The 24625-nt window shown below is 44.0% G+C and overlaps 1 protein-coding gene across 1 annotated transcript in view; it reads left to right on the top strand.

Annotated features, from left to right (window-relative positions):
- Positions 1-3338: 3338 nt before the first annotated feature.
- LOC137532847 (uncharacterized) overlaps positions 3339-24625 on the top strand; it is a 90351-nt gene continuing 69064 nt past the window's right edge. The window contains exons 1-2 of the mRNA XM_068253842.1: positions 3339-3489; positions 3612-4095. Coding sequence (XP_068109943.1) covers positions 3339-3489; positions 3612-4095 — 635 coding nt within the window. The remainder of the gene's footprint in view (positions 3490-3611; positions 4096-24625) is intronic.

Genomic DNA, 24625 nt, shown 5'->3' with positions numbered 1-24625 from the left:
ACAGGGAGAGGCGGGGGAGGGGGGTCAGCTCTGTAAGGAAGTACAAGCAGAAACTACAAAGCAGCACAGCCGTTATTTTAACAGCTGTAACTGCCATTCCACAGCACTTCATCATAGCCCTGCATTACAGCAATGAAAACCAGGTAGGGAGCAGCTTGTGAGATGACAGTAACAAAAAAAACACCCCTAACAAATGGATTAGCCTCACAGTCCCGTCAGCCGTCACTGTATACATTACATGTTGTATTGGTGAAACCATTCATTTTTTTTTAAAAAACTTTTCACACTATTTTAGAAGGATTTTTAATAGATTATGCATAAACCATTTTGATTTTTTTTCCTCATTCGCGGAAGAACCCCTTTAACACCAGGACTGCTATTGTTTGGACTTTACCAAAAGAGACGATTTACAAAGTGGATTTTCTATGGACTATGGACTCTGCCAACAGGCTGAAGTAAGCCAAGTGCATTTTATGTTCTGTTGCTGAGGAGAAAGCGCTATTTTGTTCATTTGTTTGTGGCTGAGTCCCTAATAAATTGGACTTTCATATAACTTCCTGTCTCCTGCGTGCTCGCTGCAATCCCAGAGCTAACCCCCAACGTCACAACTGGTGCTCGGATACAGGCAAGCAGCACGGCAGAAAAAGTTTTCGTTTATTTTGAAGACTGACATTTAAAGGGACAGTGCTTGTTTAAAGATGGAGGAACTGTTGCATCAGATGGCCAAGGCTACAGTCCAGTTACAACAAAGCATGGTGGTGCAGCAACAGACCACAGAGGCCCAGCTGACAGCCCGAAGAGAGGCCGCCAAAGTTCAGCAGGAAGCCATGCAGGCGCAGCTGACAGCAATAGCAGCTCAGCAAAGCTCCACAGGTGCTCAGCTAGTGGTGTTGCAAGAATCTGTGACTGTACAGGCAAAGGTTCTAGATGAGGCAGTGCAGCAGCTTGCTTCAGGGAGGGAATCCGCTGCAGTTGCCCATAGCAACCAGGCAACCACTCGAGCCAGCCATTTCCTCCAGAAGATGACCCCCACTGATGATGTGGAAGCTTTTCTTACTACTTTTGAGAGGACCGCCGAGCGAGAAGGATGGCTGAAAGATAAGTGGGCAAGCCTGATAGCCCCCTTCTTGTCTGGAGAACCCCAGAAGGCGTATTATGATCTGGCTCCAGCTGATTCTGTGAACTATGACAAGCTAAAAGCCGAAATCCTTGCACGCCTCAGGGTCACCACAGCTGTCCGTGCTCAGCGGGTACACCGTTGGACCTACCAGACCACCTTGCCTCCCAGGTCACAGATGTTTGATTTGATTCAGCTAGTGACCAAGTGGTTACAACCTGAAGCCTTGACGGGACCACAGATGGTTGAGCGGGTGGTGGTGGATCGGTATCTGCGCTCCTTACCAGTTGACCTACAACGATGGGTGAGTCATGGCGATCCAAAAACAGCGGAACAGTTGGTCGAGATGGTTGAGAGGTACACTGGTACAGAGGAACTCCTTAACCCAACCAGGGGGAAATCCGTGGCTGTTCGGTCAAAGGAAAATCTGCCATTTTCACAGAGTCTCACTTTCCCCAGGAATGCGCAACTCATACCCTCCCAGGAAAAGCCGTCCAGTCCGTCTACATCCCGCCAAGTTGGACCATGTTGGAGGTGTCATACTTGGGGACACACTAGGGCCCAATGCCCGGTGCAAGAGGAACCTATGCAGTATGGAGCACTCCGGAAACATTATTTCTTTGCTCAACAAGTGTGCACTGTGCACCCCATTCCTGGACAGGGGCAGTTTGAATGCATGGTGTCAGTTAACCAAGTACCAATCAGGGCACTATTGGACTCTGGAAGTATGATGACCCTGGTACGAGCCAGTGTACTTGGTGAAATGGGATTTACTGCCAAGGTCCTCCAGGTGGTGTGTATTCATGGGGACACTCGGTCCTATCCAGTGGTGGCTGTGACTTTCACCACTGACAATGGCACCGTCAAGCATGAGGTTGGAGTGGTAAGAAATTTGCTGCATCCTGTGATTTTGGGGCGGGATTTTCCTTTGTTTTGGGAACTGTGGGAGACTGTTTCTCGCCCAGTGTTTCAGGGACAGTCCGATGTTTTTTCCCCAACTCTATTTGCTGATGACAGTGTGAAAAATGTACAAAATAATAATGATGTTGTTATTGAAATGCCAGAGGATGTTTGTGACAAGCTTGGTCGTAGTAATGTAGATAATATCCTTGGTGATCCAGAGAAGGAAAGACATCCCAGTACAGAAGTCGAGGTGCACTCTGAGGGGGGGGGGGGGGATGCCTCTCCTTTGCAGGTTATGATTGGGGAGGAAGATGAAGATAACTTTTCTCAGCTTGTACAGCCTGATTTAGAGGTGCCACGGGGAGACTTTGGCACGGCACAGATGAGGGATCCCACTCTAGCTCATGCTCGAGAGCAAATTTCTGTTGTTAATGGTGTACCCCAGGAACTTGGTGCTAATGAACGGTGGCCCCATTTTGCTCTTAATAATGATCTGCTGTATCGGGTCACAAAGGTTCGAGAAGAAGTCACGGAGCAGTTATTGGTTCCTCAGCCTTACAGGCGCATGGTGCTGGATATGGCACACAATGATGTGGTGGGTGGCCACCTGGGGGCTGAGAAAACTGAGGCCCGAGTGACGGACCGTTTTTACTGGCCAGATATAAAGTCTGAAGTAAAAACATATTGTGCATCCTGTCCTACCTGCCAGTTGACTGCTCCGGCCCCACATTTTCGTAGCCCCTTGGTGCCCCTGCCCATCATTGAGGTGCCATTTGAACTGATAGCTATGGATTTAGTGGGTCCTTTGATAAAATCTGCCAGGGGTCATCAATACATATTGGTGATCCTGGATTATGCCACCCGTTACCCCGAGGCTATTCCCTTGAGAAAGGCCACGTCTAAGGCAATTGCTCGAGAGATTTTTCAGATGTTCTCAAGGACGGGTTTTCCCAGGGAAATACTCACGGATCAGGGAACACCTTTCATGTCAAGGGTGATGGCAGACGTGTGCAGGCTGTTCCAGATTAAACAGTTGCGTACGTCTGTCTATTATCCACAGACAGATGGCCTTGTGGAGCGTTTCAATAAGACCTTGAAGCAAATGCTGAAACGAGTGGTTCAAAAAGATGGTAAGAATTGGGATCATTTACTACCTGCATTACTGTTTGCAGTTCGAGAGGTTCCACAGGCATCTACAGGATTTTCCCCGTTTGAGTTGGTGTACGGTCGCAGACCTTGAGGTTTGTTGGATATAGTAAAAGAGGCCTGGGAGAGTGAGGCTAGTCCTCACAAAAGTGTGTTGGAATACGTGGCACAAATGCAGGAAAGGATTTCAGGGGTCCTGCCATTAGTCAAAGAACATGTGCTGAATGCTCAAGAAGCCCAGCGCAGAGTGTACAATCAATCTGCCAAATTAAGACAATTTCAGGTGGGTGACAGAGTCGCTGTACTTATCCCCACAGTGGAGAGTAAGTTTTTGGCCCCTTTGAAATTGTTGAGAAAATTGGAGAGGTTAATTATAAAGTGCACCAGCCGGGGAAAAGAAGACCCTACCAGATTTACCATATAAATCTGTTGAAACCCTGGAGAGATCGAGAGCCAGTGGCTGCTTTGACAGGTGCACGATTTGAGCCTCAGGGAAGCACAAGCAGCATCCAGGTAGCCACCACTCTGACTAAAGCTCAGACACAACAAGTGAGAGAGCTATTACAGAGGAACAGAGATCTGTTTTCAGATTTGCCTGGACTCACTAATGTCATCAAGCATGACATTATTACAGAGCCTGGAGTAAAAGTCTGTGTGCGGCCCTATCACATACCCGAGGCACGAAGACAGGCAGTCTCAGAGGAAATTAAAAAAATGTTGGCATTAGGAATCATTGAAGAATCCCAGAGTGAGTGGTCAAGCCCAATCGTGTTGGTACCCAAACCCAACGGTACTCTGAGATTCTGTAATGATTTCCGGAAACTTAATGAAGTCTCCAAGTTTGATGCCTATCCGATGCCTCGGGTAGATGAACTAATTGAGAGGCTAGGCCCCGCTCGTTTTATCACTACCCTTGATCTCACAAAAGGGTATTGGCAGATACCGTTGGCAGATTCTGCCAAAGAGAAAACTGCATTTTCTACCCCTGATGGCCATCGTAATTTTTAGCAGGGATTGGGAATCTCACTTGCCAAAACTATACAGGCGGTACTGGACTCACTAAGGGAAGGTGGGTTCACTGTGAACCCTGAAAAATGTGCAATTGGGATGGAGGAGGCACGGTATCTGGGCTATTTTGTAGGAAAAGGCCTGGTAAAACCCCAGCTTAAAAAAATAGAAGCTATTCAAAATTGGCCCCGACCACTGTCAAAAAAACAAGTGCGTGCTTTCCTAGGCATAGTTGGATATTACAGAAGGTTTATACCCAATTTTTCTTCACTTGCAGCCCCTTTGTCTGACTTGACAAAAGGTCGAAAGTCATGATAAAGTGGAACTCAGAGGCTGAGAAGGCTTTCCGAGAACTCGAGTCGGCACTTTGTCAGCAGACTCAGCATCCTATATTGGTGGCTCCTGATTTTTCCAGGGAATTTGTAGTACAAACGGATGCCTCAGATGTAGGCCTAGGGGCCGTTTAGTCTCAGGTTATCAATGGAGAGGAGCATCCAGTGATTTTTCTTAGCCGGAAACTCACCCCAGCTGAAAAGAATTATGCAGTAGTGGAGAGAGAATGTTTGGCCATTAAGTGGGCCTTGGATTCTCTTCGCTACTATCTGCTGGGTAGGAGATTCCGGCTGGTGTCTGATCATGCTCCTCTAACATGGATGAAGCAGAACAAGGGGTCAAATGCCAGGTTGACATGATGGTTTCTTGCGCTGCAAGAATTTAAGTACATAGTGGAGCACAGGCCTGGGAGACAGCATCAAAATGCTGATGCCCTCTCCCGAGTCCATTGTTTGGGCTCCTCTAATGCCTCCACCTCCCCGAGGTTGAGGCAGAGGGCGGGATATGTACAAGACTCAAGGGACAAGTCCTGGATGGAAGGTATGTTTCCATTTATTTTCTGCAAGGGTCCTTTTTGAAAACAGGTGTGGACTGGGGAAATAGCTCAGGGTAGTTTTGGCGACCATCGGTTGCCATTGTTTTGTTGGTTACAGGGTCCTGATGCTCTGGAACAGGAGGGAAGGAATTGGGTGGGCCTTCCTATTCCACCCCCAGTCCATTCCTGGTTTTGGGAAGCAGCCTTGTCAGGAGATAAGAGTGCTCTGGGAAGGGGGGCGTGGTGCTAGAGTATGCAGCAGGTGAGCTGCTAGCTGGATGGATGTTTGGTTAACACCAGGACTGCTATTGTTTGGACTTTACCAAAAGAGACGATTTACAAAGTGGATTTTCTATGGACTATGGACTCTGCCAACAGGCTGAAGTAAGCCAAGTGCATTTTATGTTCTGTTGCTGAGGAGAAAGCACTATTTTGTTCATTTGTTTGTGGCTGAGTCCCTAATAAATTGGACTTTCATATAACTTCCTGTCTCCTGCGTGCTCGCTGCAATCCCAGAGCTAACCCCCAACGTCACAATATATATATATATATATATATATATATATATATATATATATATATGAAAATGCCACACAATATGCCCATCTTGTCAGAACACAATTAGCTTCAGGGACATTCATGCTACATGTGTTGCTTTCTAAGGAGTCATCCATCTACAATCCCTATCTTGCATATTGGCATATTTATAGCTGTCACATAGCAACATGTGTTGATTATAGCTGCTAAGGGGAACCTATATCCAGCAATAAGATTGTATACAGATGATTTATTGGAAAGCAACAACTTTGTGATAAAACATCACCCTAAAGATCACCTTAAAGCTAACTTAACTGTACAGTGAAATTATATTTCCCTGTTACTCGTGAACAGAATGTAACTGTTGGACATGATAATCTTTGGATAGCGTTTCCAGTGTTCTGGAGGTATGATTAATGATCCATCGTCTTGAATAATTAATCAAGCTGTTGGGTATTTTTGCACCAGCTCTATAATATGGTAAGCCACCTGTAAAGTTTATTGTTGCCATAAGCTACTTTCCATTCATAAACAGCAAAAGAAAACACATGCAGTTTTTAAAGAAAAAATGCAAAGACGGTTTCCAGACCGCATTTTACCTCCCCAGAGCAGCTCTAGCACATCATGTTTCTGGGTGGTCGAGTAAGCCCAGCATGGAGCATCCAGAAGGGGCAAACAAATGTATCCAAACACAGATAAATGCCTACAATGAAATAGTGGAGGTGTTTAAGACACATTACAGCAAACATGTAGCATGACTTATGAATTAATACAGGCAGTAGGGATAGTCACAAAATGTCCCTGGAATACCGATTCCTGAGTTTTTGAATTGGAAATGGGCTTACCACAGCAGTAATCGGAAATCGGTATTCAGTGGAAATATCGCATTACTGCAACTCTGAAATTTTAGCCCTATCACAGAGCTCAGAAACATTGGCCCAATCACAGGCTGCAGAATTTTTCCGTAAAAACTGGAATACCGTGGACATTTTAGATCAATAACAAGACTTGGTAAAACTTAATTGTATCCATGTTTTGTGATTAGTCTAAAGTTCCCACGGTATTATTATTTCCACTGAAAATGACTGCATTCTCTGATTGGTCCAATACTACTGAGTATTTCCAACTTTCGAGTGTTGTGATTGGCCAATTACAGGACTTGGAAATACTAGATAGTATTGAATCAATCAGAGAATGTGAAAGTTTACTTCCGAAATCAGAATACCAGTAATACCACAGGCACTTTAGACCAATCACAAGACATGGATGCTACCGAGTTTTACAGAGTCATATGATTGGTCTAAAATTTTTGTGGTATTCTGATTTCGGAAGTAAACTTTGACATTCTCCAACTGATATAATAGTGGACATCCACAAACTATAATGAATTCCGCAAAACAACTTAAAAAATGAATAACTTTATTAACAAAGATTTAAAAAAAAACCCTTTCAAACCCCTTTCAATGGAAATCGGTAATTGGTATCAGAAATTCAGATTTTTACAGAAATCAGCGGAATCAGCATTTTCAATAATTGGAATCTGAACAAAATTGGAAATTGTCATTTCCAATCATCCCTAACACGCAGTAAAGGAGAGGCTTTGGCCGTACGACTTCATGTAGAGACTAATCGCAGATGCCTACTATGTAAACAGTTTTCCCAACAGGTCTTCTGTATCATGGATAATACATATGATGCGCTAAATATAGTTTTGCCTTCTTAAAACAGAAGATGTTTGTAATAATTCAGCTTTTAGTGACCAAGAACTATATGCAACTGATTTTTTCTCCTGAGTTTTTTCCTAGGAGATAATTTTTCATCTTCGATTTAAAATAACTTTTTAGCACTTTGCAATAGAAAACGTACCAAAAAATAAGTGAAACACACTGTCAAAGTTATTTTGAGTATTTGTTTGCTTGCTGGTGGTTTAAAGGGCATTTTATTTGGAAGTTGTAAAAATATCACTTAGGAGAAAACTAAGGTGAAAAAGTGAATTGCATATGGGCCCAAGTGTGGTTTCCAATGATGCATGACTCCTGAATGTGCAAATCATCTGTTTATGCTCCTGAAAGCCAGGCCCAAATCCAGAATCTCTGGTCTATAAGTGAGCCTACAAATTTTACAGAGCCAGATGTCTCCACTCTCCAGACAACCAAGAAATGTTGGTATGTATTATTCTACATGATTGCTAAGCTTGTAACTGCATGCTGAGATGTACAGTATTTTCATAATTTACCTACTACTTCTCTGCTTAGCCATTCAAAACAAAATGGCCACAAGGACTGGTCACTACTTCCTGTACCTACATGATTAATTGCCCAGGCATTAAGGGGCATGTGAAGTGAGATGAATATGGTGTTCTATTCCTCTCGCTTCAGGTTCCCTTTAAACTGCCTAGATTAGCTACCTCATAATAATTACTTCAAAACAAAACACAAGCTATTCAAACATCTGGAAAACCATATACAAAACCTGTGTTCACTAACAACATCCACATGCACAGGGCCTTACAATCAGTAACACTCCATTTTCATTGTTACCATCAGTGAAATTTGGAAAGTGAAGGACAGTAATAGAACCAAGCCATGCCATGTGGTGTGAAATATGTTTTCCTAAACACCCTCCCCCCCCCCCCTCCCCGCCCGCATGCAATCCATGTGTTTGCAACATGTAACATAAATGGCCTGATCTGTCTGGCAGTTTGGCACCACCACTGTAGTGGGAAGGCACACAATCACATAGACTGAAAAAGTAGGCCCAGAAGTGCATAATGTATTGAAGGGCACAAAAAGCAATCTTGGATCAGGCATTTCCTCAATGTGAAGATGAGCAGATACAAGAACACATGAAAGTACGCATTCTTTCCCTTTTTCATTTGAACAGTTTTTCCCTCCAGGGTCAGTTCCCGATTCTGAAAATGGATATCAAAAAGTGTTGACAATATATTTTCTGTACCATTGTATCAACCATACTAATCTGCATATTATTCTCCTTTTAGTGGCTTTTAAACAGTGTCCTTCCCTATGTTTTACTTCAGGGTCATTTTAAGGTATCCAGTTCACGTCTGTGTTTGCATATGTGAGTTTAAACTCCACATTACGTTTGTCTCATTACGGTAGTTTTTATGTGACTACTGACTAGTTCCTATCTAAATGCATTTAAAGGCTGTTTTGCTTTGTTTTTTGGTGCTTTTCACCATAGTGTGTAAGTGTACTATAAAGTAAACTCCCTTTCCAAACATATGTATGCAAGCCTAGGTATGAAAGGCTATTGAAAATATAAACAGCCATAACCCTCCAGGCCAAACCGTTGAAAGAACATGCTCGTATGCATATGTACTGGCTCAGATCAGTGTTTGGTTAGTCTAAGGTGCTCCTGTACTTGGGAGTACCCACCGACCTGAGTCCTTGTGTTGTGGCCTTTAGTACATTTCAGAACAGCTTTCTCAAAGGCTTCATTGAAGAGAGAAAGAGGACACTTTTTTATGATTGCAAACCCCTGATTAACTTAAGTCACCATGTTGCCACATGGCAACTTGCATGCCCTCCAATTCAAGAAAGCAACAAGCTTCGCTTGGTGGAGAAAATACAAATCCAACACAACTACCCAAACAGGTGGAAAGACAAGACAATGCACCAGAGCATTGCTCAACCAGTGTATGAACATGCTACTATACATAACTATAGTAGCCAAAAATCTTGTATGGGGTGGCAGAAGTGCATACCGTGAGGTTCTGTAGAAGAGGAGAAGGATAGGTCTGAACTTCAAGCAGAAGGTAAATGCCACAGATTTTATTAGCCAAAAGTATTTGTGGATTTTACACCCTGCTTGATGTGTAGACTTATTTTCTCCCATTGTGCCTAGTTGGTGGAGCCTCTATGTTTTTGGGATGTGGAAGGACACCGGAAAGCTCGGAGGAAACCCACACAGACACAGGGATAACATACAAATACCTTGCACATAGAGCCCTGGATTCAAATCGGGACCCACCACTATGAGGCGAGAGTGCTGTCCACTACACCACTATGAGATTCTCTGAAAGACTGCTTGGTCATTGGCACAAACACCTCCTTCCCTCCAAAACAAGTGACTAGCCAATGTAGACATATGAAAAAGTATCAGAGTTATTAGTGCATACCTTCCACATGTCTATTAAGGTGTACCTCTAAGTGCCTCAAAGGGGTACTTACCTCACCCGATAGATAATCCAGAGGTTTCTCTGTATAAGCAGTAGCAGGGATCCGACTGGGCTCTATTTTTTCTGCCAAAGCCAGAACAAGTCCATGCTACTGCACATGCGCAAAGCATCTGAACCAGCACAGTAGCCAGGGACAGATTTCTGGAAGTGTCACAAAGGTCCAGGCTTTGAGTGGCTGCAGCCCAAGGGGGCACCTGAACATAAAAGAGCGGTTGTTACACGTGAAAGAGGAGGCTGAAAATGGGGAGCAACACATGAAAAAGAGAAACTAGTGCCCAAGGGATCGGTTCATGAATGAGAGAGGCTACAGTACATGGATGATACACATGGAGTAGTAAGCTGCACATGGAATGAGAGGGGTGCTGGAGCACATAAAAGAGAAGCCACAACATACTTGGCCTGGGGGCACAAAAAGTATAAATGTGGCCTTCACAGTAGCATGGACCCAATCGGGCTCAGCTTTTTCCGCCAAATGGGTCCATGCAACCGCACAGGCACATTGCAGCCGCACCCACAAGCTTAGAGGGTCTCATTGCTGGATCAGCCTGGCAGAAGGGGACAGGGGAAGCCTCTGGATCAGAGGCTTCTTTCTCCCGAGGTAAGTATTCATCTTTTTGCTTTTAAATCCTCACAGTTTTACTTTAACAGAAGTAAAACATATCTACAACTAAATAAAATCTTGGAGAGAAAGCAATTATTGCAGCCATCTGTATATTTATGCTATTATCTCAGCAGTCATGCCTGGTATAAAACTATTTTCGCTCATGGAAATTGTATTGAGGGGGTATATCCGGAATGATGATAACTACAGATTATACTGCTTGAGTACAGTATTTCATGAAGGGATGCCACCAGCGTGAACACCCACACAGTATCATTATAGAACTGACTTGCCAGGCAGCTGCTTTGAGCCTCAGTATGTCTTACAATAACATTCTTCTTGCCTTGAAACTCGCAGGTCTGATGTCTGAGCATCCCGCTATATTTTTGAAGATGCTGCCTCCTGAAATATTCAGAACAATAATACTTAACAGATACCTAAAGCAGAAAAGGAATTAATATTTATTGAAACAGCATTATCTTTTCATTTTTTGGCATCCGAAGTTAATAAACAGGATTTTCATCTCTGCAACGGATAAGTAAAATTTCACATTATTACCGGTTCCATTTATTTTTAAATTCAACATATATACAGTTAACTCAGTAATCACAGCTGGTAAAATATTGTGTTGCCTTTTTATGTACGTTTTCCAAATATATTTAGAAATGTAATAAAATCTTGTAAACTTGAACCAGATGGCTTAAAGTATGACTCCAACAACAGAAATGAGACTAAGCTGTTTTGTGTGTGTGGTAATATTGAAATCAAATAGCCATTTTCAGCTGAATTTGTTTTCAGTACATGCTGCAATCATTATCCAGAAATTGTTGTACACATGACTAGCTTGAGTCACTAATTCTCATTGTTACATGAATGGGGCAGGTTCAGGAGCTTGGGAGTTGAGATGTCATTTGAGAATGTTTACACACATAATATCTTTGAAAAAAATGGGGGTGGTCAATGAGACTCAAATAATTCTGAGTTGATGCAGTATTAACCCATCGCCAGCCTCAGTAGAGTTATCTTGTTTGAGATAAGTGCACTGTTTTTGACCTCAGTCAGCAGAACTCATTGTGCTGTAAATTCTTGGAATGCTTTGATCTCTCCCTACTTGCCGAAAACATAGAAAATGAAAGCAGAAGTCTTCTGCCATTGTCTCACACTGCCCCTTAGTGGCAAGTGGCCATAAATACACATTACAGCAGCACTAATTAGAAGTTTGGAACTGTAACAAAGAAGAAATAACAAAATGTGTTAAAATAAATTGGCCTGGAGCACTTGCAAGCCTTCAAATAAATTGACTGCTAAAGGGTTAAAACATTTTAATGCAGATTGATGCAGCTTTAAATGGACCAAACAAATCCTGTCAAGGTAAAATTTGATCAGTCTCTCTCCACACTGCATAAATATGCATGCAAAATTTGCATAATTCTGCTTCAAGTTGGCCAAGGGTCTCAGCAATGAAGCAGGCATGCAGGCACAACCAGCCACCAATAGTGTAGTATAATAAACAAATTTGGTCTAGAGTAGTATGGAAGGGACTGGCTGCACAAAATTGGGTTGTCCTCCACTTTGTAGGCATCTGGGAAGTATGGCCCTGTCTCCACTCAGGTGAATCAGGTATATTGATTATATATTGATAATAATGTAAGAACATAAAAACCAACCTCAAAGAGGTAGAATAACGCTGTGTACTATAGAGTCAGACATGTATATTAAAAAGGTGTAAAATAGAGGTGCTTATGGCATATACTGTCCCAGCTCTAGCTCAGATAGTCCTGAGAAAGTGGGAATATTGCCAATAAAGTGCAGTATTGGTTGTCTGTGGGACACAAGAAATCAATACCACCCTTATTTTAAAGTAAACCTCCAGACTAAAAATCTACTCAGCAGCACTGAAAAGGCTTGGTGTTTCTTTAACAGATGCACAGCATCTGTTATATCTTACTCAAGGTGGTGGCTGGATAGTGTACTGGTTAAGTGCACTGCCTTTGACATGGGAGACCAGGGTTCAAATCCTGGCTAGGTCAAGTATCTATTCAGTAAGGACGTAGTGGGATGTGGGTGTCAAAAACACCCTCTAGTGAAAAGATACAGGAGACAAAAGTGGGAGCCCAATAGTGTAGTATGTCAAAAACAATTGAACGTAATAAAAGTAAGACACTACTCACAAAGGTGGGTTGCAGAGGGGCAACCGACCACAGGAAGCAGGTGGAGACAACAAACCCGACTCCACTCGGTGTGGTCCCTAGGGACCTGGATGCGGTCGCTCTCCTTGGTAAAAGAAAGGGGACAGATATCCGCCGTGGTCGAAGCCACGTGTGGTCTGTACCCACCCCTCAGACGGGTGAGGTAAGGGGGTATGATTGCACAATAAGGGTATAAGAGGCGCCCTGGTGTAATAAAAGCATCTAAAAACAGTTTAAAAACGGGAAATAAATTTGAGGTAGCTTACCTCAGTGACGAAAAAGGGAGGCTCCCTTTGCTGAATCTGTCATTTAGTTTGGCACTGTTATTGGCCTGAGGAAGCGGGCTCTGACCCGCGAAACGCGTTGCCTGTGCTACTAATAAAAACCTTTGTAAAATACAAAGATTTTTTCGTCACTGAGGTAAGCTACCTCAAATTTATTTCCCATTTTTAAACTGTTTTTAGATGCTTTTATTACACCAGGGTGCCTCTTATACCCTTATTGTGTATTCAGTAAGGAGTTTAAGGCAAGACTCCCTAACACTGCAGAGTGGCCTCTTGAGCGCATCCCAGTGGCTGCAGCTCTTGAGCGCTTTGAGTCCGACAGAAGAAAAGCGCTATACAAATGTTCAGATTATTATTATAAGCCTCATTTTTAGCTGCACAGAAGCTAAGCACTGCCCCATCAAAGAAATTTGCCCAGGAATGTTTCCCCTGATGCTGTGCAAAGCATGATGGGATTTCTGATCTTGTTGTTCTCGTTCTGCTGTTTTGGAACAAATTTGTTTTTAAAATTTTGAATTTGAGATATGAAATGTGGCCTAGAGTAGTATGGAAGGGTATGGAAGGGACTGCACAAAATTGGGTTGTCCTCCACTTTGTAGGCATCTGGGAAGTATGGCCCTGTCTCCACTCAGGTGAATCAGGTATATTGATTATATATATTGATAATAATGTAAAGTGCAAAGCATGATGGGATTCCTGACCTTGTTGTTCTCGTTCTGCTGTTTTGGCACAAATTTGTTTTTTTAAATTTTGAATTTGAGATATGAAGCCTAGCGCGTGCAGCTGGGAGGGGTGATCAGGACTAGTGTTGGGCGAACACCTGGATGTTCGGGTTCGGGCCGAACAGGCCGAACAGGCCGAACATGGGCCAGATGTTCGGCATGTTCGGCCCGAACGCCGAACTCAATGGGAGTCAATGGGACCCCCGAACATGCCCATTTTGGGGGCCCTATGGGGTCGCAGGCATAAGGGGGGAGCATGCCCCGGTCGCGGGGGGGGTCGGAAATTCCCCCCACCCCCTCCGCTAGCGCTCCCCCCTCCGCCCGCTTCCCCATAAAAAAAGTTTAAAGCAAGTTCAATAGTACCTGGGCTGGTGGCACTGGCTGGCAGTGGAGTGAGGAGGAGGAGGAGTCCGAGTAGCAGAGTGACGTTGAGGCCGGGCAGCGGGCGGTTCAGCGCTAGTACCCTTGTGGTACTTCCGCCCTTTCTCTGACCTCACGTCCTCTGCGTGATGACGCATACGAGGACGTGAGGTCAGAGAAAGGGCGGAAGTACCACAAGGGTACTAGCGCTGAACCGCCCGCTGCCCGGCCTCAACGTCACTCTGCTACTCGGACTCCTCCTCCTCCTCACTCCACTGCCAGCCAGTGCCACCAGGTACTATTGAACTTGCTTTAAACTTTTTGTATGGGGAAGCGGGCAGAGGGGGGAGCGCTAGCGGAGGGGGTGGGGGGAATTTCTGACCCCCCCCCCCGCGATCGGGGCATGCTCCCCCCTTATGCCTGCGACCCCATGGGGGGCAGTATTCGGCCAAACAGGGCCCTGTTCGGCCGAACAGGGGCCCTGTTCGGCCATGCATTCAGCAGTTCGGCGAACCCCGAACAGTTTGGCCGAACACCACCAGGTGTTCGGCCGAACTCGAACATCACCCGAACAGGGTGATGTTCTGCAGAACCCGAACAGTGGCGAACACTGTTCGCCCAACACTAATCAGGACACAGGGCAATTGGAACTGTGTCTCATGCTCCCTGTCATCGCCTTTCAACCAAAAAGATGGCTGCCACATGGAATCACAAGCATTTGCCGGTTCTTTTAAAACAAGGTGGGCAAGAGATTATATTACCTATCTATTTTAATTAAAATAACTAATGTAACTTAATAACAGTATGTTTGTTTAGGCTGAAGTTCCTCTTTAAGGGTTTTTAAACCCTGGGGTGAAGCCCTTCTTGTGAAGAAGGCTGGGCCTGATGTGCCTTCACTTCACTTGACCTGCTAAGAGATGATCACTTAGGTACAGTATAAATAAGAGAGTGTGGAACTACATGAAGAATACTCGACAGCAGCAGTTTACATAACACAATTTTCCCATTCCTATACTAGATAAATAGCTGGACCCTTAACTTCACCTCTACCTCCATCACACATGCACCTGTTTGAAGTACGTCCTAAGAAGTGCTCAAAGACAGTGAGACCCCAGCCAGTGGCGTAGCTAAGGAGCAATGGGCCCAGATGCAAGGTTTACATTGGGGCCCGCCAAGCACTATATACATTACAATTGATACGGCACACTAAAACCTGCCAATGACAACCACAGTGTCAGAAGTGCAAGAAGGGGATGGGAAACAGTTTGTTAATGATTACTACTAATAAAATCACCTATAGAAGTGATTAATACCAGCATAGGACCAATAGAGAGCTAATTCTGTGGTTGAAGGTGGACCCCACGGGGCCCCTCTGGCCAGATCAATAACAACAACAAACAACATTCATAAAGCGCTTTTCTCCTGTAGTACTCAAAGTGCATAAGCATGGCTCGGACCTAGCTGGTAGATAAATTGTGGAACAGAGAAGAAGATCTACAAGTCTGCAGGTGACTTTTCAGTCTGGATATGAATAACTCCAGGGATGGGACTGTCTTTACTAGGTGTGGTAGGTAATTTGAAAGGGTAGGGGCAGCAGAAAGCTCTGGCTCCAAAGGTTTTGAGTTGCACTCTGGGAGTGTCCAAGTGACCAATAAAACACAGTGTTTATGTGCCAATAACATCTAAGTTAAATAGCCAAATAAATCAGACTATATGACATGAATGCTATGCTTACCTCCTATCTAATGATGCATTACTTGTTACAGTCTTGGGTGCCTTTCTTAACAAGTACCCCTAATACATCAGAATGGCTTTTGGGGACTTCTTCATGGCATCAAAACAGTGGACCCCATCCATATTCGCTTTGCCAAGCATTTGTTCAAACTCGATGAAATGACACTGCATGTTCAACCCCTGCCCAGGAAGTGCTTTTATGCATGGGAGGGGCAAGCAAATGAAAGTTACTGGTTTTTGTTCCTGCTACCATTGTTCAAGCCTGCTGACTGGTAAGGATTATTTGAAGGAAATGGATTTGAAGCAGATCTGTGTGGGTGCAAGAAGTGGAACCCTGAGCAATTAACCACTGATGACCTGGCTAGGTGGGTGGCACTGTATGACACGGAGACTTCTATATCTAGTTGTCATCTGTCATAGTTGTACAAAAATATGGCTGCTTGGCCCAATAAAGGATCCTCTTGTCATCTGGCAGTTCAATCCAGTCTGTTCTGTGCATGATTTCCTACTGAAGCATTTACAGATCAGCCAATGTACAAGCCTGTATTCCTCTTCTGTGGGAATGATCCATAGTGCCACTGAAAAAAAATGTTTCTTCCATCAGCAAACGGGTTAACCGTGACTCAGATTTCAGACCAAAGATGTATTATTCTCGAATCACTAAGAACTGTGATATTGTTCTTTTCTGCAAATCTATATTTCACTCATATCCTTTATATCTCCAAATCTCTGTTATAGCATTGAATAATACAAAACAAATCAATAATAATTTCACACGACTTTTCCTCATAATATGACTTTGTCATCAACTGCAAATTTACTGTGTGCGTTTACTAGTACATTCAAAGTTCAAAATCCCATACATTTTTTTTCAATGGCAAACCGCATACACGCAATTCATGAGTTCCTGTGAGATTCACAAGAAATAATGAGCTTTTTACCCAATGTGCGGCATAGATAATATGCGTGCCTTGACCATGCTTTGCAGACCAGTTGTCAGTGGTTAGATGGACCCTTGCCTCAACACTGTGTGCCAGAGATGTGGTGTCTTGGTTCTGCACATGATGGCGCAGATTTACACACACTCATTTAATTTGAGGAAAAAAAATTGTTTGTTATTAATGAAGAAAATGTAATTGTTATTTTGAAAAAAAATACTATAACTGCACTGAGATGTTGGATGTGGAATAAGCCCTGGGGAACTGAGGGTGAAATACCTGCCCTGAAAGTGCTGCTTTTAAATGTCCAGAGTGGTAATGTAGGGGTTATGCCCGCTTCACAATGACAGACCAAATGCTGCATTTACCGAGATTGAGCGTTAACAGGTCTGCAAGGTGTGTGTGTGGTGCTGCATGTGTGCTCAACTGAACGGACCAGCTTGGGCGTTGTTATTCATAAAAAAAATGTTGTTTTTTTTAGAAAAAAATGTTAATGTCATTTACCAAAAAGTTTTATTCATTTAGTGCATGCTGCTCAAATGAACGGACCAGTGTGGTGTCATGTGTAGCAGAGGCCTGGATGGGAAATTAATTACATAATTTTGTGATGGTACTAGCAGCAAGCAGACTGGCTCAGTGTCAGTCAGTCATGCGGCATGCAGAAATGCTGGGTGGGGACTGAGGTAAAAGTCTTTGGGCAGGCATTAGCCCTGCAGGATCCATGCCTCATTCATTTTAACAAAGGTGCGGTAATCAACACTTACAATGGCCACCTGACGGACTTGAGTTCTACTCGGAAAATTCCCTTTCTTCCACAGTGGGCTCTTCATGCCCATCTTCATGTACAAGTTATGCACGCAGATGAAGGGCAAAAACAAGTCATGGGAGGAACTTGTTATAATATATAATATGTGATATTTCACAGGAGGAAACCCAGCAACCACCACTTCCCACCTGAGATATCAACTTATTTGACTTTTTTTCAATTTTGGAAACCACCACAACTTAATAAATTTGTGCTTTTCTTTTACTGCATTTCACAATGAAAACTAGTTTTTTTTTTTTAATCTGTTTTATTGATAGTAAGACAGAATAAATGGTTTAACAGCAAGGTGGATGAAAACTAGTTTTAATCACACATGAACATCCACTTAATGATCCACCATTAATTGGCGTATCGATTTAGTCTCTTTAATTACAAAGTACACCTCATATGTTTTTTTTTTTTTCTTTTTAAATAAATTAGTGTTCTGTACACATTATTTAGCTAGTAAGTGATACGAGTTACCAGAGCTTCTTTAAATGTTTTCACTAACCATGTTTTGATTGTTGAATTAAAGTTATTGCTAATCTCAATTATGTCACGTAGTAGTATTAAAGCTGCACTTTCTCTGCTACCTTTCTGACATTAAAGTGAACCGCCAGACTAAAAATCTACTCAGCAGCACTGAAAAGGCTTGGTGTTTCTTTAACAGTTTCACAGCATCAGAACTTTGTTTTTCTTATCCAAGCCTCATTTTTGGCTGTACAGAAACTAAGCTCCGCCCCATCAAAGAAACCTGTCCGGGCATTTTTCTCCTAATACTGTGCAAAGCATGATGGGATTTCTGATGTTGTTGTTCTCGTTGCCTAGTAACTGGGAGGGGTGATCAGAACACAGGACAGTTGGAACTGTGTCTCATGCTCCCTGTCACCTCTGTTCAACCAAAAAGATTGGCTGCCCTCATGAAATCACAAACCTTTGTCTGTTCTTTTAAAACAGGGTAGATAAGAGATTATATTACCTATCTATTTTAATTAACATAACTAATGTAACTTATTGACAGTATGCTTGTTTAGGCTGAAGTTCCTCTTTAAAGGGAACCAGAGATGCTGGACGTACAAAAAGAAAAAAAGATTTCATACATACCTGGGGCTTCTTCCAGCCCCATAAGCCTGGATCGCTCCCACGCCGACATCCTCCGCTTCCTGGATCTGCCGGTACCGGGTCCCGTCACTTTCAGCGGACGCGGCCAATTGTCCGCATCACAGGGGCTCCCAGCATACCCTTACGCGTGTGGCTGCGCAGTAGACAGCCACACGCATAATGGTATGCTGGGAGCCCCTGTGATGCGGCCAATTAGCCACTGGCTGACTGGCCGAAACTATGGGACCCGGAACTGGCTGATACAGGAAGCAGAGGACGGCGGCGTGGGAGCGATCCGTGCGTATGGGGCTGGAGGAAGCCCCAGGTATGTATAAACTATTTTATACATGAAGAAAGAGGAAAGCGCCGGCACTGCTGTCAACACTTTAATTCCAAATTGTTAAAATCGTGAACAAATACGAAATACTGTCCATACAAGGAGTTGATGACACATACCATAGGCATCTGTGAATGGTGCGGTGGGTGCGGAGGGTGTAGAGCCTGACGGCCGTTTCGCGCGTTTGCGCTTCTACGGAGGCTGCAGCCTTTGCAGCCTCCGTAGAAGCGCAAACGCGCGAAACGGCCGTCAGGCCCTACACCCTATGGACAGTATTTCGTATTTGTTCACGATTTTAACAATTTGGAATTAAAGTGTTGACAGCAGTGCCGGCGCTTTCCTCTTTCTTCATGTATACAGATGTCACTTTTGGCCTGAGCACGCTGAGGATCCACTGCGCACACACCTGTGTCTAGGCCTGTGTTGTCTCTCCCCCCCCCCCCCCCTCTCCTTCACTGGATAAGAGGACGGCTCCTGCAGTGCCAGCATTCTTCCTTTCTGTTTCTACTTATGTGATAAAATATTTTATCTGCCGTCTCTGGTTCCCTTTAAGCACATAGGAGGGTGGGTGGCTGGGTTATCTTTGATGTAATATTGTTCCTTTAATATGTGTTGATTTTGGTAGGTTCCCAAGAATAAGTCTGGAATTGCTCATAATTTAATCCCACAAAAGGGTAGGATATTTTGGGAACAATAGTTAGGTATTGCTCGATGTTCCTTGTTTTTGTGCAGATTGACAGTTTATTATCTGATGCTACGTAGCTGAGGGGTGGTTGAGAGGGTTCAAGGACAGCAGAGGTTGACGGGGCTGAAGATGCTGGACCACGAGGAGGAAGGTGGCTTTGGTTTGTGTGCTGCTTTTATTAATGTATGCATACCATTTTTGTTTGTGTTTTGCGATCAGGTGCCTTTCCAAAACAATTGTCCCTAGGTGGGTGTTGGGCTTCCCACAACTCAGTTTCTTTTGGCAGAGGTTGCAGATAGAATTGCTGGTATCAGAGGCACACTAAGAACAACAAAAAATGCCATACCAGTGAGCTTTAGGATGTCGGCATTCTGGTGGTGGCAACAGCAGGCATTGAAGGGCGCATTGGCTGGCTGACCCCAGGTGTATCTCTAAATGCATCATGTGTGAATAATTCCTCTAACATATCAAGTGGAGCAGCTGTGGGGATGGAAGCTGTAGAAGATGGGGTGAGCTGTGTAAACAAGTCAACTAAGTCCTCAGAATTTGGGGGGTTGAGGGTACGTGCCCTCTGAACACTGTGCGTTCTTCCAGAGCTGCAGGAAATCACAGCAGCACAACCTCGAGGACACTTGCCAGGTGGCCTGCCTCTGCCTGTCATTTTTTTTAATTGGGGTACTGTGCCTGCAACAAGTGAAAAGTAGTGGAGGTACTATTATACCTTTAACTGAATGTGGCAACAACAATAACAGTAGTGTACACAGCTCTGGTTGTCAGTGGGCTGTGTATAGTCACACACTTCGAGACACGCAAAAGTTCAAACACAATACAGTGATGAGATGATAATAACATGCCCTGGAGCAGTAGTGGTAAAACTGTGCTTGTGTGTTATGTGGCACACAATCCAATATCACTATAAGTGGGCACAGATGTGAGTCAGTGCCAGTGGGCTCTGTCTGTGCACTCTTAGACAGACACTGAGAGGAATAGGCAACAGGTGAGGTCAAACATAATACAGTGATAACACAGACCCTGAAGCAGTGGTGGTAGTACTCTGCTTGTGTGCTGTTATGTAGGCACACAATTCAATATCACTATAAGTGGGCACATGTGTGGCTCAGTGTCAGTGGGCTCTGTCTGTGCACTATCAAACAGACACTGAGACTATGCAACAGGTGGTGAGGTCAAACGCAATACAATAATAACACAGGCCCTGGAGCAGTGGTGATAGTGCTCTGCTTGTGTGCTTTTATGTGACACACAATTTAATATCATTATAAGTGGGTTCAGGTGTGGCTCTGTCTGTGCACATCAGACAGACACTGAGAATGCAACAGTTCAAACACAATACAGTGATAATAACAGATGCCCTGGAGCACTATTGTGCTTGTGTCTAATGTGACACACAATTATAGAGGGCACTGGGCACAGCTCTGGGTGGCTGCCTGGGGGCTGTGGAGTGTCACACACATAAAACAAAAAAACAGCAAAAGGATGAAATAGCACTCAGAAGGGCTGATTGGGGTGATTTAACAGCAATCAGCCAGCGGGGATCAAAATAAACAAGCCTAGCTAACGCTTTCCCTCTCTCCAGCAAGCTCTGTCCCTTCCTCTCACTATTCCAGCCGAAGACAGACTGGAACATGGCGGGCGTTGCAGTGTTTTTATAGGGGGGGGAGGGGGGGCTATGAGGGAGTGCACTCAGAAGGGCTGATTGGGGTGATTTAACAGCAATCAGCCAGCGGGGATCAAAATAAACAAGCCTAGCTAACGCTTTCCCTCTCTCCAGCAAGCTCTGTCCCTTCCTCTCACTATTCCAGCCGAAGACAGACTGGAACATGGCGGGCGCTGCAGTGTTTTTATAGGGGGCGGGGGGGCTATGAGGGAGTGCAGGCTGATTGGCTGCCATGTGCCTGCTGACTGTGATGTAAGGGGTCAAAGATTAGCCCAATGATGATGTATGGGGGCGGGTCGAATAGCACCATGTGCTTCACAGCAAGTGCGAATACACGATCTTTGCCGAATAGTGCTCGCCGGCGAAGCGTTCGGGCCATCTCTACTAAGCGTATGATGACAAAGCATATATACTGTGTCACATAATTCTTTCATTATTACAGTATACCTAATATTCCTGCATTCATAAAGTTTGTTTGCATGCACTGGTAAGTTTACTTGCAGACCATAAAGGGAAGTACATAACAAGGACCTTTTCTGGTCCAGTCTTGTGACCTGCATGTACAGAAACTATGGCTAACCTTAGGCATGCAAAGAAAAGAACTGAGTAATTTGCATTTTATTCAGTAAATATGTTTTGCATCTTCGTACTGTGAGATATTCACATAGTAAATGTCACACCATTTCTATTTATAAGTGGCTTCTAACAGTGGCATGATATTTATTGACAATGACATACAACAGCCTATGCAATCCCGCTGCCAGCTTGTACTGTAACTCTCTTAATATGGGCCATTAATTATAGCTTAGTGGAATATGCAAATTAGACACAAATGTCTTTATTGTTGTAAAATAACACCAAGTTTTGATTTACTTGGCAACGGGGAATCACTCTGATTTGGCACTTTAAAAAGAGATTGAAGCTAAAGCCAACACGTCTGTTACTTACAGAGAATGACAGAAAATATTTAGCAGAAGTGGATGTGAGGTAAATGCTGGAAAAACAAATAATGAGGAAAAACCTGTAAACTGAGGGATTCAAAGAATAAATCAGAATCTGATGCTTCAGTTAGATTACAGGGGAGAAATCCTGTCTTTATTGCAAATGCAATATATGACTACATAAGCTAATGGGACTCCATTAACCACTTCGGGACCAAGAAATTCGTTTCTGACATGATGTGGTCCTGCTGCCCCCCTGTGCCCCCACCGTCAAGTCCTGGGGGGGGAGTGATGTGCACAACAGCTTCAAGGGCAAAATGGGTAAGACAGCTTTGTGAGACCCCTTAAAGGATACCCGAGGTGACATGTGACACGATGAGATGAAGCATGTACTTTCACCTGACACATCTTTGCCCCAAGATATTACAGTAGGAACAGTTGAGAAGCTCCCTAACCAGGAGTCCACCTTTACTCCCGAGCAATTTGAGCAGATCCTGGATTTTTGTAAAGCTAATATACAATTAAAGACATGTTTGTGGCCATGGATGCCCAGCATAGATCTCATTCTCAACATGAGAAACATATTATTCCTTTGGGGGACTTGGACTCACATCTTGACCGGTACAATAAGTTTGCAGCAGTATTTGCAATACAAACAGGAGTTTGCCAGACTGAGCAAGACATAGGCTTGAGGACTGCCTTTTTGCAACTGGAAGACTTTATGGGGAAGGAAACTAAGGTCTGGTGGGATCTTTCCAGCCTTAAACAAAATGCAGCAGAGGGCATTATACCACGAGGGCTCAGCATAAAAAAAGATTCCCACCACAATCTACAGGGAGGACCGTTTATATGGATACACCTTAATAAAATGGGAATGGTTGGTGATATTAACTTCCTGTTTGTGACACATTAGTATATGTGATGGGGGAAACTTTTCAAGATGGGTGGTGACCTTGGCGGCCATTTTGAAGTCGGCCATTTTGAATCTAACTTTTGTTTTTTCAATAGGAAGAGGGCCATGTGACACATCAAACTTATTGGGAATTTCACAAGAAAAACAATGGTGTGCTTGGTTTTAACATAACTTTATTCTTTCGTGAGTTATTTACAAGTTTCTCTTTGTTTACAGCCATTGACATGTCGCCGAGGATAAGGCCCCATTCACACTTGCGTTTTGGCAAGTAAACGGACCGGATCCTGATCGGATCCTGACCTGATCCTGATCAGAACCATACGGTTCCGATCCGGATCCAGTCCGTTTGCATCAGGCATGCATCAGGCTGCAATCCGGATCTGTGGGCAAAAAATAGCGAAATTTTAAGAAAAATTGTTGGGGTCAGCAGAAGGTGCACCTGGTGCACCTGTACAATCAGGTTCCTCTGCTGTAGGCCTCACCTCCACCTCCGACATTCTGCCAAACAGCTCCAGCACGTCTGTCACTGCTGCTCCACTCCAGACATGCTTGGCCCATGTGTCCCCATCCGAAATGGCCGCTTGGATACTCATAGGAAGTGGGGTAGAACGTCAGGTTTTTGTAGGCAGTGTGTTCTGTGCCTTCCATTTCCCATTGGTTTCTGTGTTCCTGATGGTGCTGTCAGGCTCAGGTCCGGCTCCGGTCCGGGTGCGTGGGCCGGAGATCCGGACCCAAAAAATAGCGCATGTTGGAAAAGTGTCCGGAGTCCGGATCGGATCCGGCTCCGGTACGTACGGAACGGACGTGTGTGAACGTCCGCATAGACTTTACATTGCTATGCGGAACGTACGTTCCGTTTGTACAGTATGCGGTCCGGATCAGATCCGGAAAATCCGGATAGCGAACGCTAATGTGAACCGGGCCTAACACGTGAAGAGCGGATAGAAATTGTGTTGATGTCTGGGGAATGCAGTAACCGGGTCATTGCAGTAGATTTCAAAGCAAGACACCCTAAGAGACCACCCATCTCCTATGCTACAGTTAGCAAACTGCTTGCTAAGTTTTGTGAAACTGGTTCAGTGTTGGATTTGCCAAAATGTAGACGCATGAAATCTGTCACTAATAAATAAATATCAGTGGCTGACTGTATCCATGGTGTATCCATGGTGTATCCATTAAGGTGTATCCATATAAATGGCCCACCCTGTATTCCAAAGAGTTTGTGGTAGAGTGGAATACCATCCTCCCGGACTGTTACCTTAAACTCATGAGACTTATTATAAAGTATGAAGAAGATAAATTGTAGATAGGAGAAGTGGTGAATTTTTCTGTCCCGAAAAGAACTGAAAAACAATCTAGTGAACAAAAGGTTTCTCCGATCTGTAATAAAGGAAAATGAGAACCCACCCACTTTGCCATCTAATGTTCCCTCTATGTCTACCCATGAAAGTGATGGGTCATTTGATACAAGCAATAGTAGGTCTTCAAAAAACTCGGAGAGACTGATTTCTTATTACAGGAAACAACTAAAAAAATCACAGAAAAGGGAAAAAAGGAGGAGGA

The sequence above is a fragment of the Hyperolius riggenbachi genome, chromosome 1, assembly GCF_040937935.1.
Source record: "Hyperolius riggenbachi isolate aHypRig1 chromosome 1, aHypRig1.pri, whole genome shotgun sequence".
Taxonomy (NCBI): Eukaryota; Metazoa; Chordata; class Amphibia; order Anura; family Hyperoliidae; genus Hyperolius; species Hyperolius riggenbachi.
This window is presented reverse-complemented; position numbering and strand designations above follow the sequence as displayed.